The 17,066-nt window shown below is 44.3% G+C and overlaps 1 protein-coding gene across 1 annotated transcript in view; it reads right to left on the minus strand.

Annotated features, from left to right (window-relative positions):
• LOC124775137 (reversion-inducing cysteine-rich protein with Kazal motifs-like) overlaps nt 1-17,066 on the minus strand; it is a 370,434-nt gene that overhangs the window by 20,755 nt on the left and 332,613 nt on the right. The window contains exon 13 of the mRNA XM_047249977.1: nt 11,073-11,200. Within this exon, the coding sequence (XP_047105933.1) occupies nt 11,073-11,200 (128 nt within the window). The remainder of the gene's footprint in view (nt 1-11,072; nt 11,201-17,066) is intronic.

Raw genomic sequence — 17,066 nt, forward strand, 5'->3', positions numbered from 1 at the left:
CGAGGAGGGGGGCGGGGGCGGGAAGAGGAGGTGGACTGGGAGGGAGGCAGGAGAAGATAGACAGAGAGAGGGGAGAACGGGATGTGTGAAATTTATGTGACAAACACAACCACAAGCGCAGCTGTAGGTAAAGAGATACTAGATTATGAGTGATAAGGTAAGATAAATGATAAAAATGAATTATTGAAGTCATAAGTAGTGAATGATGATTTAAAAAGACAAAAATTTATCAATGAGAGAAAATAATATTCGATGAAATACAAATGAATAAAATTCAATCACCCAGTCTCATTTATAGGTATGTCTGTTATGTCCCTACAAGAGTTAGTACAATTACGAATAATTAGGTTGATGAAAGATTACTCGCTCAAGTACACTTGAGAAAGAAGCTCATGTGTGGATAGCTTTCACGAGCACGTGTTGACAAATATTCGATTACCTTAATGTGACACGAAAAATCGACACGATGCGGGAAAGGCGAGTACCGAGCATCGGCGCTTGGACAATGTCACACATCGGGCTCTGCCTTTAGCTGGCAAAGCCGAACTGAAGGCCAGACCAAGACGGCACTACCACCATGTTTACGTCCGACAAACAGGGAGACAGTGTCAGCATTCCCTGTAACATGCTGAAGGTCTATACGTCTAGGTAATGTTTGGCACAGCAACTAAACTGGCCGACACCTTTGTTTGACAATATCCACGAACGTACCTTGAAAACGTAAGTTCACAATGAACTCGAGTTCGTCAGAATAATCAACTGGCCACTCGAATTTAGACGTCTCAGTTTTTGGTACAAATCTAATTTAAAACGCCTTTTTAGAAACTACATCGTCCCATTCGCACATGATGACTACTGTGGCATCTTTTGAAATGAAATCCCAAAAACATAACTACTTTTTTGGAGTTCCCTTGCTAGCCTGGAACTGCAGCTGCATGTGACAAAACCTTTCAGGTTTTCTCAGAATTGGTGTTTTCTCGTATTGTGCACAATACCAAAAGAAATTGTTGCATATTAATATATATACATATATATCGATTTTGTTAACGGGATATCAATTATGTGCATTTTGATTATTTTTCGCCTTTCGAGTAGACGCTTGAATGCCACTACACTCGGCATTCTGTGATTATCAATAAATTTGTGTGAATTAATAGCAAGCCGTCTCTGTGACATAAGAATAAACAACGAGCACTACTTCAAACTGAAATGTGGCTGCGCCTACTCAACAGACCAAGATAGATCCCTGCTGGGCCACATGGATGGCTTGCTTTGTCGATAGCTACACCAATTACTGTAAATACTATGTATTCAAGTTATTTATAAATATTGCTTTCTTCGAGTAATAAACTCAGTTCCACGCAGCTGCATCACATAATTTATTTTTACTTTTATTTGATGTAAGTACATTTCAAGGCTTTATACTGTCTCCTTGGATGCCACCATGACTAAAAGACGATCATAAACACCACAAGTGTTTCTCCATAACAGGGCAACTCCAGAACGAAATTAAAATTGGAACAGGTGCCCATACGATTACTTTTATGGATGGAGAGGGCAACGTTTCCTGGCACCTGCCGCACGACATCCCACCACACATCATGGCTTCACCAGTGGCCTACATCGCAGGCGCAACCACGTACCACGGCAGACATCGGTGGCTTTCCGCAGAGGACACTTTTACAAACTCCGCTCAGAAGTATATCAAATGTTGGATGACATCATCTCGTCTGGCGATCCAATTAACAAGCAGATCGACATCGCGGCCGGAAGCAGTCAATCGCGTGGAGTAAGCGCATATCCCCCCCCCTTTTCCCCTACCCCGCATGATATAACCTGCCCTGCTGAGCTTATGCGGCAATCTTCAGCGAGCCTGCAGCCAGAGTTCCAGCGAGCGTCGCAGCCGAGGCTCTGCTGGAACGTGTTCTCTGTTCCATTCCCACGAGGTTGAGTGTTCTTAACTTGGACTCCTTCTTGTGGTTGTTTCTGAAACTACACTGGCACTACTCCACCGTGGTGACGTGCTTCTTGTCGTCCAGCAGAGAAGTAAGAAAAATCGTAATTCATTCTAGGGTGAACTGTACCAAATTCCGAAATTTACAAAAAAGGTAATGGGTATTGCTTGATAGCTGGTAAGTAAAAAGCATTATATTTTATAATGTGTTAGTTACATCAGAGCCGGCCGTGGTGACCATGCGGTTCTAGGCGCTTCAGTCCGGAACCGCGGGACTGCTACGGTCGCAAGTTCGAATCCTGCCTCGGGCATGGATGTATGTGATGTCCTTAGGTTAGTGAGGTTTAAGTAGTTCTAAGTTCTAGGGGACTGATGACCTAAGATGTTAAGTCCCATAGTGCTCAGAGCCATTTGAACCATTTTTTTGAAGTTACATCAGAAATCAAATTTCATTATGTTTTACTGGTGCTGTAGGTAAATATAGTTGTGTTAAATGAGTCCCACTCTCCGTAGCTGTTTGCAATTAAGCTATTCAAATTACATAAATCTCATTGGTGATACGTTGATACCACCGCTCTAGATTCATATCCACCGAAGCACAATATAAAAGTAGTCAACCTGCAATGATTCCAAAGTATTTCACCAGACATACACTATCTAACCGTCTACGGGAACAACGGAGTCACTGATAAGTTTTCTGAAATCAAGAAGAACTTCAATGTTTTGCTTTTTACGGAAGGTACCAGATATGTTGGTGAAATTACAGTTTACCGTCACAAAGTTCTCCAAAACTTAATTACATTTGAAAGTACAGTTCAACTGCAGTTTCTGCATCCCTATGGAAAGAAGGCATGAAATACTAATTACTTTTGTGGTGTCACCGCCAGACACCACACTTGCTAGGTGGTAGCTTAAATCGGCCGCGGTCCATTTAGTACATGTCGGACCAGCGTGTCGCCACTGTGTGATCGCAGACCTAGCGCCACCACAAGGCAGGTCTCGATATACGATAGAGCACTCGCCCCAGTTGAACGACGACATTGCTAGCGACAATACGGACGAAGCATTCCTCTCATTTGCCGAGAGTCAGTTAGAATAGCCTTCTGCTAAGTCCATGGCTACGACCTAGCAAGGCGCCAATTGTAACAGTGCATGTATATTACGAGTCGCATTTGTATAGTCAAGAGAGATGTATCACAAGGAGTCATTAAAGTTAAGTATAAAGCAGCTACGTACTTTTCTTGCTACCATTCAATAGTTATCCTGTTCCAGAATTCAGGCCCGTCTGCGTTAGATAGCGTGCCTATCGGCCCCCTCAAAATAACACTTTGTCGGCACTTCTGTCGACACATCATTTGGCGACGATTTCAAGTGTTCTTTCTGATTGCTTACATTTATTTGTGTAATGGCTTCGCCAGATGTACTGTCCGAATTTTATCGCTTGCAGAATCAGCAGACGCAGGCGTTATTGGATGCCCTTGGACAGCTCGTCCAGGGTCAACGTGCCATTCAAACTGATGCGGCAGCCGCCGCTTCACCGCTACCGCAGCCACAACATGCCGTTGCACCGCAGTTTCGCCAGTTTAATCAAAACCACGAGTCCTGGACGGAATGGTCCCGACAGTTCGGCTTTCACCTAGCCGCCTACAGAATTCAAGGTAATGAGCGGCAGCCGTTTTTGCTTTCTTGTGTCGGTGTGTCCACCTACCGTGTGATAGTGAAATTGTTTCCCCGACGCGACGTAGCAACTCTGTCCTACGATGAGATTTTGTCTGCTTTAGATGCCTATTTCAAAGAAACAGTTAATGTGGTTGCAAAAAGGTATACGTTCTTTCGTACAAAACGTACGGCCGGTCAAACTAATAGGGAGTGGGTAGCAACATTGCAAGGACTTACTAGGGACTGTGCCTTTGAATGTGACTGTGGCCTTTCTTATTCAGATACAATGGTGCGTGATGCAATTGCACAGAACGTTTCTGATGTTCGCATACGGGAGCAAATTTTGAAACTAGTTAATCCCTCCCTTCAACAAGTGATGGACATATTAGATAGACAAGACACACTTGACTGTGCTCAGGAATCTTTTGAAACTTCGCCAGCCGTGTGTAACATTAACCGGCCCGCTGGACGCGCTGCGCGGCCCGGTAACCGGGCCTCGCGCACTTCGACACAGCTGCCGCCGCGCTCTAAGCCACGTGTGCCGCACCAGCACACAAATGCAGTGAAATCATGCCCGCGGTGTGCTACTAGACATTCGCGTGAACATTGCCCGTCACGCCAAGCTATTTGCTTTTTCTGCACTAGGAAAGGACATGTTCAAAGTGTTTGCCAGAAAAAGCTCAGATCAGACAATCACAATCATTCCAGGCCCTTTGCTTCGCGCCGGACTCGAACCAAGGACACTCAGGCTCGTGGACCTTCGCCCATGGACATTCATGTCGTTAATTCCACTTCGTCCAGTGACACTTTCTCTAACAGTGACTGTGTTCGTCCCACAAAAACTGTGCGTCGACGTCGCCGGACATCACGTCAATTAGCAAGTGATTCTGTACCAGTGTCTGTTCAAATTGCACAAAACAGTCGCTCTTGTCAGCAGGACAATAAACTTTTTGTGGACTTAGACTTTGAAGGCACAGTGATACCATTCCAGCTCGATACCGGAGCTGCAGTTTCATTGCTCAATCACGACACGTACAAACAACTGGGCAAACCTCCATTGCGTGCCGCAAATGTTCCGTTAAAAAGTTATTCAGGACAGAATATACCTGTGTTAGGACAGTGCACTCTTCTTGCAACATACAAGGGACAAACAAAACTTGTGTCGTTTTACGTTCTTCGTTCTTCTACCGCAGTGAACTTGTTTGGCTTAGATTTATTTCAGTTGTTTAACATGTCTATTGTAAATCAGGTCCTATCAGCGAATCAAACTGTGCCTTCAGACAGTGTTTCTCGCTTATGTGAAGAATTTGCAGACATTTTTGCACCGGGCTTAGGTTGCGCTAAAAACAATGAAGCACATTTGGAACTGAAAGTAACCGCGCAACCGACATTTTTCAGTGCGCGAAATGTTCCCCACGCATTGCGTGATGAGGTCGCCGGAACGTTAAACGATCTAGAATCACAAGGTGTGAGTGAATGTGCGCAGTGCCTCTTGCCTTTCAGCTCCGCTTCATCGCTTACGCAGTACAGAGGTTCCGTTTCTCTGGACGACGGAATGCGAACGCGCCTTTCGCCAGTTGCAATCGGCGTTGCTTTCTAATGCTTGCCTTACGCCTTTCGATCCCCGGAAACCCCTTTTGTTGATGGTAGATGCATCGGATTTCGGGATCGGTGCTGTGCTTGCGTACAAAGTTGGATCGCATGATCACCCTATTGCCTTTGCGTCAAAATTGCTCTCGTCTGCGCAAAGAAATTACTCACAGATAGAGAAAGAAGCTTTGGCTCTCGTGTTTGGTGTTACTAAGTTCCATGATTTCTTGTATGGTCGTCACTTTACCATCATCACAGACCACAAACCTTTGACATCGCTTTTTCATCCGAACAAGCCTGTACCTCCACGTACAGCGCAGAAATTCATTCGCTGGTCTATTTTCCTCTCGCAGTACCGCTACGATATCTTGTATCGGTCCACTGCTAAGCACGGAAACGCCGATGCGTTGTCCCGTTTGCCTGTTGCTGAGGATAAAGCATTCGATTCTTCCGAACTTGCTTGCATGTTCATTGATTCGGAAACCGATGAAGTGGTCGAATCGTTTCCGATTGATTTTCGTCGTGTAGCTACAGCCACAGCTGCTGACCCTGTCCTTGCTACCGTTTTGCGTTTTGTTGCTACGCAATGGCCTTTGTCAAAGTCTCGGATCGAGGATCCGTTGGTTCGCAGATTTTTTGCTCATAGGGAGAGACTTTTAGTACGACGTGGTGTTTTGTTTTTGCGTTCTGATAATGATCAGTCCAGAGTCGTGGTCCCACGTTCGTTACAGTCCTCTGTCTTACGGCTTCTTCACCAAGGACATTGAGGTATAGTGCGAACGAAACAACTTGCTCGTCAGCACTGTACTTGGTTCGGAATCGATGCTGAGATTACGAATATGTGTTCTTCTTGCATGGCGTGTGCCGAACAACAATCCGCGCCGCCGCGGCAAGTCTTTGCGTGGCCAAAAGCCACTTCTCCTTGGCAACGCTTGAACATCGATTTTGCTCGTCCATTCTGGAATGCTCGATGGTTGGTTCTGGTCGATGCCTTCAGTAATTTTCCTTTTGTTGTCCGGATGTCTTCCACGACGTCCTCCGCCACCATCCAAGCGTTGTCTGCTATCTTTTGCATTGAAGGTCTTCCGCAGACTATTGTTTCCGTCAATGGCCCACAATTCATGTCCGCACAATTTCAGTCATTCTGCCAGGCCAATGGTATTCAACATCTGACATCCGCGCCGTTTTCGCCTCAGTCAAACGGTGCCGCTGAACGATTGGTCCGGACTTTCAAGTCACCGATGTTGAAGTTGAAAGAGTCGCATTCTCGGGAGGACGCGTTGTTGCTCTTTTTGTCTTCGTATCGCTCTCAGCCCCGAGATGGTCGCTCGCCGGCTGAGTTGCTCCACGGTCGTCCTCATCGAACCCCGATGTCTTTGCTGCATCCGCCGCATCAGGTTCCTGTGCAGCGGCAGACTCCTGCTTTTGCTCCAGGCGACGTTGTATTTTATCGCAACTATCGAGGTTCACGGCGTTGGCTCGCAGGGCGCATTCTTCGCTGCATCGGCCGCGCGATGTATTTGGTTTTGGGGGCCTCTGGTGAGGTGCGTCGGCATCTCAATCAGCTGCGCCTCTGTCGTCGCACGGGTTCTGCCGCTCCCCGTCTGCTTTCAGCGACGGTGCCGTCCGGTCAGCGCCCTGGGGACCCATCTACTGGCTCGCCTCATCCCCAGGTGTTACCGACGATGCCTTCCATTTTGCCCCATGGCGACGCGCCGCCGATCGCTTCCCGTGACCAGCCGTCCTCCGCCATGGAACTCTTGCCCGCTCCGGACCACATGACGTCATCGCGCGTCGGGTATCCCGACGCAATGGAGGTCGACCCTTCGGCCCCTCCCGTTTCTTTACGGGCGCATACACCGCATGTTGACGTGCACCCTGGACTGGGTTTTCAGGCGTTTCCTAGATCCCCTCGGACCGAATGGCCGAGTGCGGGTGGCACAGCCTCGCCTGTTGTTAGGCTCCCCACCTCATCGCATACGTCAACATGGGGTCCTCCCCACGGCGGGCGGAAGCCTTATAACACGACCGTTCGCCGATTTGCGGGGGAGGAATGTGGTGTCACCGCCAGACACCACACTTGCTAGGTGGTAGCTTAAATCGGCCGCGGTCCATTTAGTACATGTCGGACCCGCGTGTCGCCACTGTGTGATCGCAGACCTAGCGCCACCACAAGGCAGGCCTCGATATACGATAGAGCACTCGCCCCACTTGTACGACGACATTGCTAGCGATAATACGGACGAAGCATTCCTCAAATTTGCCGAGAGTCAGTTAGAACAGCCTTCTGCTAAGTCCATGGCTACGACCTGCCAAGGCGCCAATTGTAACAGTGCATGTATATTACGAGTCGCATTTGTATAGTCAAGAGAGATGTATCACAAGGAGTCATTAAAGTTAAGTATAAAGCAGCTACGTACTTTTCTTGCTACCATTCAATAGTTATCCTGTTCCAGAATTCACGCCCGTCTGCGTTAGATAGCGTGCCTATCGGCCCCCTCAAAATAACACTGTGTCGGCACTTCTGTCGACACATCAACTTTCATCTGCAGTTTTCCTGTATTACCGAGTCTTCGATAGTAAATTTTGAAGATAGTTGTTTTTGCTACAGTCCGCAGCTCGTGGTCGTGCGGTAGCGTTCTTGCTTCCCACGCCCGGGTTCCCGGATTCGATTCCCGGCGGAGTCAGGGATTTTCCCTGCCTCGTGATGACTGGGTGTTGTGTGCTGTCCTTAGGTTAGTTAGGTTTAAGTAGTTCTAAGTTCTAGGGGACTGATGACCATCGATATTAAGTCCCATAGTGCTCAGAGCCATTTGAACCATTTTTTTGTTTTTCCTACAGCATCTGTTCTTGTTTTTGTATTTTATCTAAATAAATATGACAAATAGAAGAAAAATTTGATTTTTGATGTGAGAAGCTCATCATAGATCATACTGATTTGTAGTTACTAATTATCGAGCAGTATGCATAATTTTTTATAAACATCAGCATTTTGTACATTCCAGACTAGAGTGAATTACGATTTTCCCTCCATAAAAGTATTCATATAGGCGCCTTTTCCGAAGATAATATACTTCTGGAGTTCTCCTGATGTCGATGACCACTTTCGGTATTTATGACTGTTTTTGAGCCACGTGTGGTACCAACGAAGACAAAACAAAGTCTTGAATTTGAACTGTACATCAACCAAGAGTTGTAATATATTGTGTGATACAGCTACTTAAAGAAACTGACACTGCTATCTAAATAATTTGATATTGTAGAACTATCGCTAGTCACTTTTCCTGAAGTATATAACAGCAGATATATCTATTGGGGACTGAGGACGTTTACTGAACAACATTGGATCACTATTTACGTCGTTTGCAGACTAGTAATTATAGCTATTAGTAGTAGTATGTTTTCAGGTTGGTTAGTTCCTCCTAGTACATGTGGTGAGCAAAGCATTAGTGCTTTTTTCTCCCTGAGCAACAGGTAAGGTCTTGAAGTGCGACACGTGGACAGAAAACGGTTAGTCTATTGTCATGCGTAGGCGCTTAGTGGTCCCTTACGACTGTGCAGAAAACATCAGTTAGTAAATTATGTGACATGTTTGCGGGAAGACTCATAGACACAGAGAAGAAACAACTATCACACGAATGTGTGTAGATTTAAAATATAATAATAAGGGCAGTTACATCAACTATATCCGTTATTTTCTATAAGCGTTTGATTTGTCCCCCATTGGGCGAACGAGACGGTTAGTACTACGTCTGAATTTCTATAGATGCAACGTCATACCGAATATGAACCTTATTTCTGAATTATCCTACTGAAACACGTCTTCCTTTCGACAGAGGTTACAGTGAAGATATTTTCGATTGAGGTAGTCAATAACTAACTTAATTACTGTTTTTACTAGTGAGTCATCCCTCTCCCGTCTTCAATAACGAACTGCATGTGCGTACATTGTGCACTTTTATCTCATGATTAATAAATTTAATTAATATGATTACCTACGAACGGCCTAACAAAGTTCATCATTAAATAACTGACGTAAAACGTGAGTTATGAATAAAGTCATAATTATGTTGTTGGCACCTATCGTGCGCTCGATTTTTATCCAGTGTTCTCCTATCCGGATGGTAATAGCACAACTATAGAAGTGTGTTTCCACAGGTGTGCAATAGCCATCACAACTTAATAAGCGCAGAACGTTGAGCCTAAATGCATCAAAAAAAAAAAAATAATAATTACACGAAAGTAACGTGTTCTGTCGAGCTGGTTATGAAACTATGAAGTGGGTTACATGAGTCTAATGACATTAATTGGAACCTCTTACGATGTGCAGTCAGCTATTACACCACTGGGTGTCCAGGAAACATTCATCCTATTCGAAAAGACTGTATCTTCTTCATGAATGATGACACAAACTTGAAGTATATTGTAATTTACGCATCGAAATTGAAGTTCATCTTGGCATCACTTATAAGTTGTTAGTTCATGCTTTTGACGATAATGGTTCCCTAGCGTAATTAGCTCAGTGGCGCAAGTATTTTGAAGATACTGAGTTCTTATGTAATGGGGAATCCGAAAGTCGTCCACGGATATTAGTTCAAGATTCCACAGAATTTTGCATTAGTTCACAGCCGTCTACAATCCCGTGTCCGGCCATCCTGATTTAGGTTTTCCGTGATTTCCCTAAATCACTCCAGGCAAGTGCTGGGATGGTTCCTTTGAAAGGGCACGGCCGACTTCCTTTCCTAATCCGATGAGACCGATGACCCCACTGTTTGGTCTCTTCCCCCAAACAACCCAACCCACCCAACAGCCGTCTACAGGTCAACGGAGAATCAGCCGTTATTCATATGTCTATCTGACGTGTTTTGAGGCAATATTTGTGTTTCAGACTATCATAGCGGTCACAAACAATTAGTGAATGGTTTCTGGACATGAAGATGGAAGATAAAAATTATCTTTCAGGTTTCATTCAACCGGGAATATGAATCGCCGCAACGTAAGAATATAAGATACACATGGCAGTCGAGCTTCATGTGTTTTACTCCGTTTCCCGAGAACAGGTTGACGGCTCGTTCTTTTTCGCGGAAAATCTGGTTATAGCAATAAGACTTGCACCCGGCGAACGGTCTACCCGACGGGACGCCCTTGTCACACGACATTTACATTTTAACCTGAAAATTGTGGAGCCTGGTTTTTTATTTATTTCTACTTTTCTTACAATTGCGAGAATTTTTGTTTCATGTACAGTAAGAGTTTTTCTTAACAGCGAGCTGCCTTACTGATTTATCGGTTGTAAGAGACGTACGACTTCGGATTGTTCCACTGTTTCCAAGGTCACCTGATCGCACAGTATGTGTTTATTTTTATTCATGTATTTATTTTACATGAGGGGCTTGTGATGAAACTAGTTTACATGTCGCCTTCTCCGACAGATTTGTGTAAACAGTGAAGGTACATAACAGCTCCAGTGAATGAAGCAGTTCCGTCATTCTCGCAAAACATTAATGTCTGGGTGTTTCTCGTACATCCACTAGGGAGAATAGCGAACGTTGATGAAAGGCAAGTAATTATTCTAATTTTAAGTGAACGAAGTATCCCAAGTTTGTACGTATGTGAAACGTAACGATTTATCAGTGTGGAATCTGGTGGATATTTTGAAAATATAAACATAGCACTCCTGCGCTCAAGTTAATATTCACCCCAGGTTTCTGTTTTCATTCACGTAACAGATACGGTCATGTGAAGTCGGTTGAACCTTTTTGAAACACTTTGTACAGACAAGGAACACACAAGAAAATATTGCAGAGTACTTGACATGATACGTAAGCTGACAACATTAACGCACAGAGAGAGAGAGAGAGAGACTCACGAGGCAGGGCCCGCGGTAGGCGAGCGCCTTCCAGTAGTGCAGCAGGAAGCACAGGTTGGGGTGCTCCTCGCCCTCGGTATCGCAGACGGGGTCGTGAGGCCGGCTACTGCATGACTCCACCTTCTCCACTGCGGACACACAACACAAGAGCAGGCTGACATGTGTGCCACGGTGTCGTGGGCTTTACGCCCCCTGACGTTAACGTTGCGTTTCCGACCACAAATATTTTGCAGTGAAATGAATACCCTCAGCTGCATACAGGCGTTGATGTAAGTTAACGGGGTCAGTTGAAAATGCGTGCCCCGACTGGGACTCGAACCCGGGATCTCCTGCTTACATGGGAAACGCTCTATCCATCTGAGCCACCGAGGACATGTCCAAAAGAACAGATGCCATCTTCATACATATATACAGTTAAGGCTCACCGGCCATTTGACAATCTTCTTCTGTGAGGATGCACAAACAGTGGCCGAACTCCTACGGGAATCGGCAATAAGGCCGCGAGTAATGAGTATGATGGGCAGGGGCACTATGAATATAATGCGGGACGATAAGTTGCGAATGTGGGTCTCACGCGAGGCGTGCCAGAGATAAGTCCATGCAGTCGCATTGTTCTATGTGTCCTCAGTGCCTCAGATGGATAGACCGTCTGCTCTGTAAGCAGGAGATCCCGAGTTCGAGACCCAGCCGGGACACAGATTTTCAACTGTCCCCGTTGGCTTATATCAACTCCTGTATGCAGCTAAAGGTATTCATTCCACTGTAATTTCATTCTTATGACCTGCATGGTCACAGATGGTATCTGTTCTTTCCGACATGTCCGAAAGAACAGATACCATCTTCATATATACAAATATTCTAGCCATTGGTTTTCCGACTGGCGAAGTAAGCCCCAGTAGTGTAGAGAGGTTCTGTCGACCGTTTTGTAATAAGAACATTCCTTGACATCTCATCCAGGCTTAGGATTTGCTATACACGTAGTAAATAGGCAGGTTCAAAATTTGTGCCTTGTATTTTTATTTTTTGTCATCTTGTTTCTTTCTGCAACAATACTGCACCAAATGATAAAACTTTTGGCCTTGTTCTATGAATTATTATTTCTCACTCAATCTCCTGAAGAAACACAGAGATTTAAAAGATCATTTTAAGTGGAGACGGAAGGCAAGTGGGCTTCAAATATCCGATTTTTAGATTTTAGCATATTCGAAATGCCTGGTCTTTCCTCCGTGAAACAGTTTTTGTTTTATGTAAATACGACAATTTGTTCGTGAGATATGATGGTTTTCCTGACGCTCTGTGCAATCTGGCATATAAATGACACGCCTTCCTTTCTCCGCCAACTCCTTGTATATTATTTCATGCTTGCATTGTTTTATCGCTTCAGTGTTTCCTATCGTGTATGTACTATCGATATACTAGTCTGTTAGCACTCGCAACTTTACGCGAACGTCGCTCCTCTCGATGATTAAGTGCAGGTCGTCGGTCACTGCTTTGTCCTGGTGAGAGGTAATGCCTCAAACTTGGTATCCTCGGCTTGGCCATAAGAAGAAATGTAGGGAATTTAGAAAACATGAAAAAAGCTGCATGGGCTATCTTTTTCCATAAGCTTTCCACAAATGAAACTCCAGTGCACGCTCTTCGTCCGAATGATCTGAACACTTGATGCAAGTACAGGAGAAGTGACAGATATGACCACAAACATTCTTTACCTGCATCAGTAATAAATGAAATTAAGCCCATATTTAGAGGCCTTTGTAAAGATACCTTGTTGAAGAAATGTTTTCATGGGAAAACCCAATATTTAAATGAATGTGTGAATTCTGTCATTTGGAACCAGTTACCGAAAACTGTATTTGTTCAGGTTACAACCCTCCAATTTGGTGTTTATGATGCTATTTTGTGCTTCACTGATAGTGTAATTAGAAAACTGGATGTTTTATAATTTTTGGGCATAAAATCTAGTGGAAATGCTGCAAAATCCTTGGTGCAAATAGATAAAGAGAGAATGCGCAAAGCAGGTACTGCTAATTTAAAATTCACAAAAGAAGCCAGACAGAGAAGAAGAGGGACCAAGGGAAGAAAAGAAGATCAGCATGATTCAGATGATGCTCAGTATGATGCAGGAAAATATTAGTGGTAAGTAATTCTCATCAATAACTATACTAGAATTGCAATATTAAACTTTAAATGGATTTTTCTCAAAACTACATTTTTTTACTTTCAGGTACCATTATTTGATAAACTAATGGGGTTAGAAACATGAAATTTGGTAAATTTGTACTGTGGATGGTAATAAGTTGTTACAAGTAAACTGAGAACCACCAAACAACCAGAAACTGTTTTATAATAATTAATGTACAAAAAAGTTAAATTTTACTTGTGAAATAATAAATTCTTTTTTCTTCAAAACCATAAGAGGCATTATATTCATTTTACTTTTAAATTGAGGCATATATGTCATATATGTGCAGAAAAAATTTCATTGTTTTTACTTAGTTCTTTTGAAAAGTGTACCTATTCAAAGGGTAAAATAACATTGGCAGAACAGAGATAAAAATTGCCTTCCATCTCCCATTAAATCCACCGAGTCTTTCCATATTCTTATTAGGGAAAGGGGACCTAAATATGCTACCAAAATTCAAAATGTAAGTTTATTTTTGGTATAAAATAAGGAACTGTTAGGAAAATATTGTAAATGGTAGGGATTATACGATGCTTCAAACTGTCACTGTATTTAATTCTTTAAAGTTACAAATGTAGACAGGAAAAATATTAGGTTGACTCGTAAGTTCGGCTTGCTCGTTCCATCTATAGCGCCTACAAATCCCGCACCCGCCGAGCCTCCCGGCCGAAAACGTTTGCCTAATTGCCCCTACGACATGCAGGTCAACAGCCAGAAGCGTTATTGGATATGTCAGTGTGTGTTTGTGCCTGGCGTTGCATGGAACGTGTGTTTACAAGCTATAGAAAGCAAGATGGAACATTTCCGGCATGGTATTCTGGTTTACTATCGTAAGGGGATAACCGTCGCACAATTCCAGCATACGATTTGTGCTGTACATGGGGACGATGCAGTAACGATTTAAACGAGTCAAAAGTAGTTCAGTTGTTTTGGGCTGTCAATCTTGCCGTATCAGACAAACTTCGGTCTGGAGGGCCAACGGTTAGGGTCGTGGAACAGCTTAATGACGCGATAGTCAACAAACCACGTATGACAACGAGGGTGTTGATACTGGACTTCAGTGTCGCTCATGCTACTGTAGCCAGGAACTTGAAGAAGCTGTGTTACGTAAATATTAGAGATGTATGTGCTCCTTAGGAAATGAGTGAAGCGAATTTGATTCGATGGGTCCATCCGTGACTGCTTATGTAGACGCAATCAGGATGTTCCTATTATGGAACGGCTGGTAACTGGAAATGAGAAGTGTAAAGCAATGCCCGGAAGAGTAAATCGTGGCACAAGGCAGGACAGCCACCATTATTGGTTCCTAAACCAGCGCTGCGTCGGAGAAAGGTTATGCTATGCGTCTTGTGGTACTGCAAAGGCGACCTGCATTGCGAACTTCGTTCGAGAAATACTGTTTGCAGTTGGGTCGGCTCAGGGTAGCCATTGATGAGAATCGACAAGACCTGGGACGCGGTGTCATATTTCACAACGACAACGCCAAACCACATACCTCTACAGTGACCTGTCAAAGGCTGCGTTACTCTGAGTGGGATATGTGACCCCAACCGCCATCCTCGCCAAACACTGCCGCTTCCGACTTTCATCTATTCCGATCCCTGCAGAATTTCCTGCATGGCAAACGCCTTTTTTCCTTGGAGGACTGCAGACTGAACCTCGAAGAGTTCATCAACTTGAAAACCCCCACATTTTGGAAGAATGGCATTTATAAGGTTTCAGAGAAATGTCAATAGGTTGTAGACAATAATGGTGTATACTGCAGACAATAAACAGTTTGTTTACGAAATAGATCTGCCTTATTTAGCTATACTGTACACATCACAGTGTGTGAACTGTGTAAGCATACAGGCAGGCAACCACTCTGTCGCAGCTGTGCTGTGGGGAGCGGTGTTCCCAAGCATTCTTTGTGATCGCACTGTAACGAAAAGCCAATAAGCTTATGAGACAACCCAATAAAAGCAGTATATCACTTCTTGTGCTGAAATTCTTAAATGTGATGCGGCTGGTCCAAAATATGATACACGTGCAATATTGTTATGTACACTGAATGTGGAAGATTGGGAACTTAAACAATGAGACAGAGAACACACTGAACGGTGGTATGTGTTATTGGGATTTTCCTGTGTTTTCATGTGGGGTTATTTGTAGGAAATTTATATCATGAAACTTACGTCACAGTGGACAACTAAAATACCTTTACTTCCTTTTACTATTCATAGTACTTTAGATGAACTGCAAAGAGGAGGAACTGTTAACGAATTTGCTTCATATACTTGCACTGATACAAAAATAAGAGATACACAAAAGAGAATTACTGCCTTATTTTCTTTCACGAATACTGGGCCATCAAACACAAAGCAGCTTCCTTAATTGATATTTACTATCCCAGTAGGAACACGAAGAATTTCCCATTCACGTCTCTCTTACTAGTAACAGAAATGCCCGTTTTCATTTAATTTATAAACTACGCGGCGCGGGATTAGCCGAGCGGTCTCAGGCGCTGCAGTCATGGACTGTGCGGCTGGTCCCGCCGGAGGTTCGAGTCCTCCCTCGGGCATGGGTGTGTGTGTTTGTCCTTAGGATAATTTAGGTTAAGTAGTGTGTAAGCTTAGGGACTGATGACCTTAGCAGTTAAGTCCCATAAGATTTCACACACATCCGAAAATTTATAAACTATTTTGTCCGTGTACACAGCCTCTAAAGCCATAACTACAAGTTCATTTCCTAGCACTTCTTGTAAATGTAGACATACATGTAACTGTATACCTTCCTCTTTCCTCCTCGAAATTTAGGCAAGGCATAATCTCCCTCACCTACATGTACTCGAATGGTCACTACAACTGAACCTGCGATATGCATCACCCACGCTGTTGTCACTCTTCAAAGAGATGTTGGAATCGGAATTAGTCTCCTCAGGTACCTTTCTTTTTTACGAACTTGCTACGGCTTTGGTCACAGACATAGCTTTCTCGGTTTCTTGGTTTTGGCCTAGTGCTTTTTTGTTTGGAGTCTTCGCTTTCCTCTTGTTCAGCAGTGACTTCTACGGGCGATGTGGACTCCCGCGGTTGTGTTGGTAGCGCATGAGGTGGGCGGCAATCCACGGCCCACCGCTGCGTGGCTGGCGGCTGCGCCATAGGCGACAGGGTATCAGTTTCAGGAATGCACCCTATCACACACTGAAGCGCCAAAGAAACTAATACAGGCACGTGTCTTCAAATACAGAGAAATGTAAACAGGCAGAAGACTGCGCTGCTATCGGCAACGCCTATTTAAGACAACAAGTGTCTGGCGCAGTTGTTAGATCGGTTACTGCTGCTACAAAGGAAGATTATCACGACTGAAGTGAATTTGAACTTGGTATTATAGTCGGCGCACGAGCTATGGGACACAGCATCTCCGAGGTAGCGATGAAGTGGGGATTTTCCCGTACGATGATTTCACGAGTGTACCGTGAATATCAGGAATCCAGGAAAAACATCAAATTTCCGACATCGCTGCAGTCGGACAAATACCATGCAAGAACGGGACCAACGACTGCTGAAGAGAGTCGTTCAACGTGACAGAAGCGAAACACTTCCGCAGATTGCAGCAGATTTCAATGCTGACCCATCAACAAGTGTCAGCGTGCGAAACATATAACGAAACATAATCGATATGGGCTTTCGGAGTCGACGGGCCACCCGTGCATGATTGATGACTGCACGACACAAGGCTTTACGCCTCACCTGGGCCCGTCAACACCGACTTTGGACTGCTGATGACGGGAAACATGTTGCCTGGTAGGTCGTGTCACGTTTCAAATTGTATCA

The sequence above is a fragment of the Schistocerca piceifrons genome, chromosome 2, assembly GCF_021461385.2.
Source record: "Schistocerca piceifrons isolate TAMUIC-IGC-003096 chromosome 2, iqSchPice1.1, whole genome shotgun sequence".
Taxonomy (NCBI): domain Eukaryota; kingdom Metazoa; phylum Arthropoda; class Insecta; order Orthoptera; family Acrididae; genus Schistocerca; species Schistocerca piceifrons.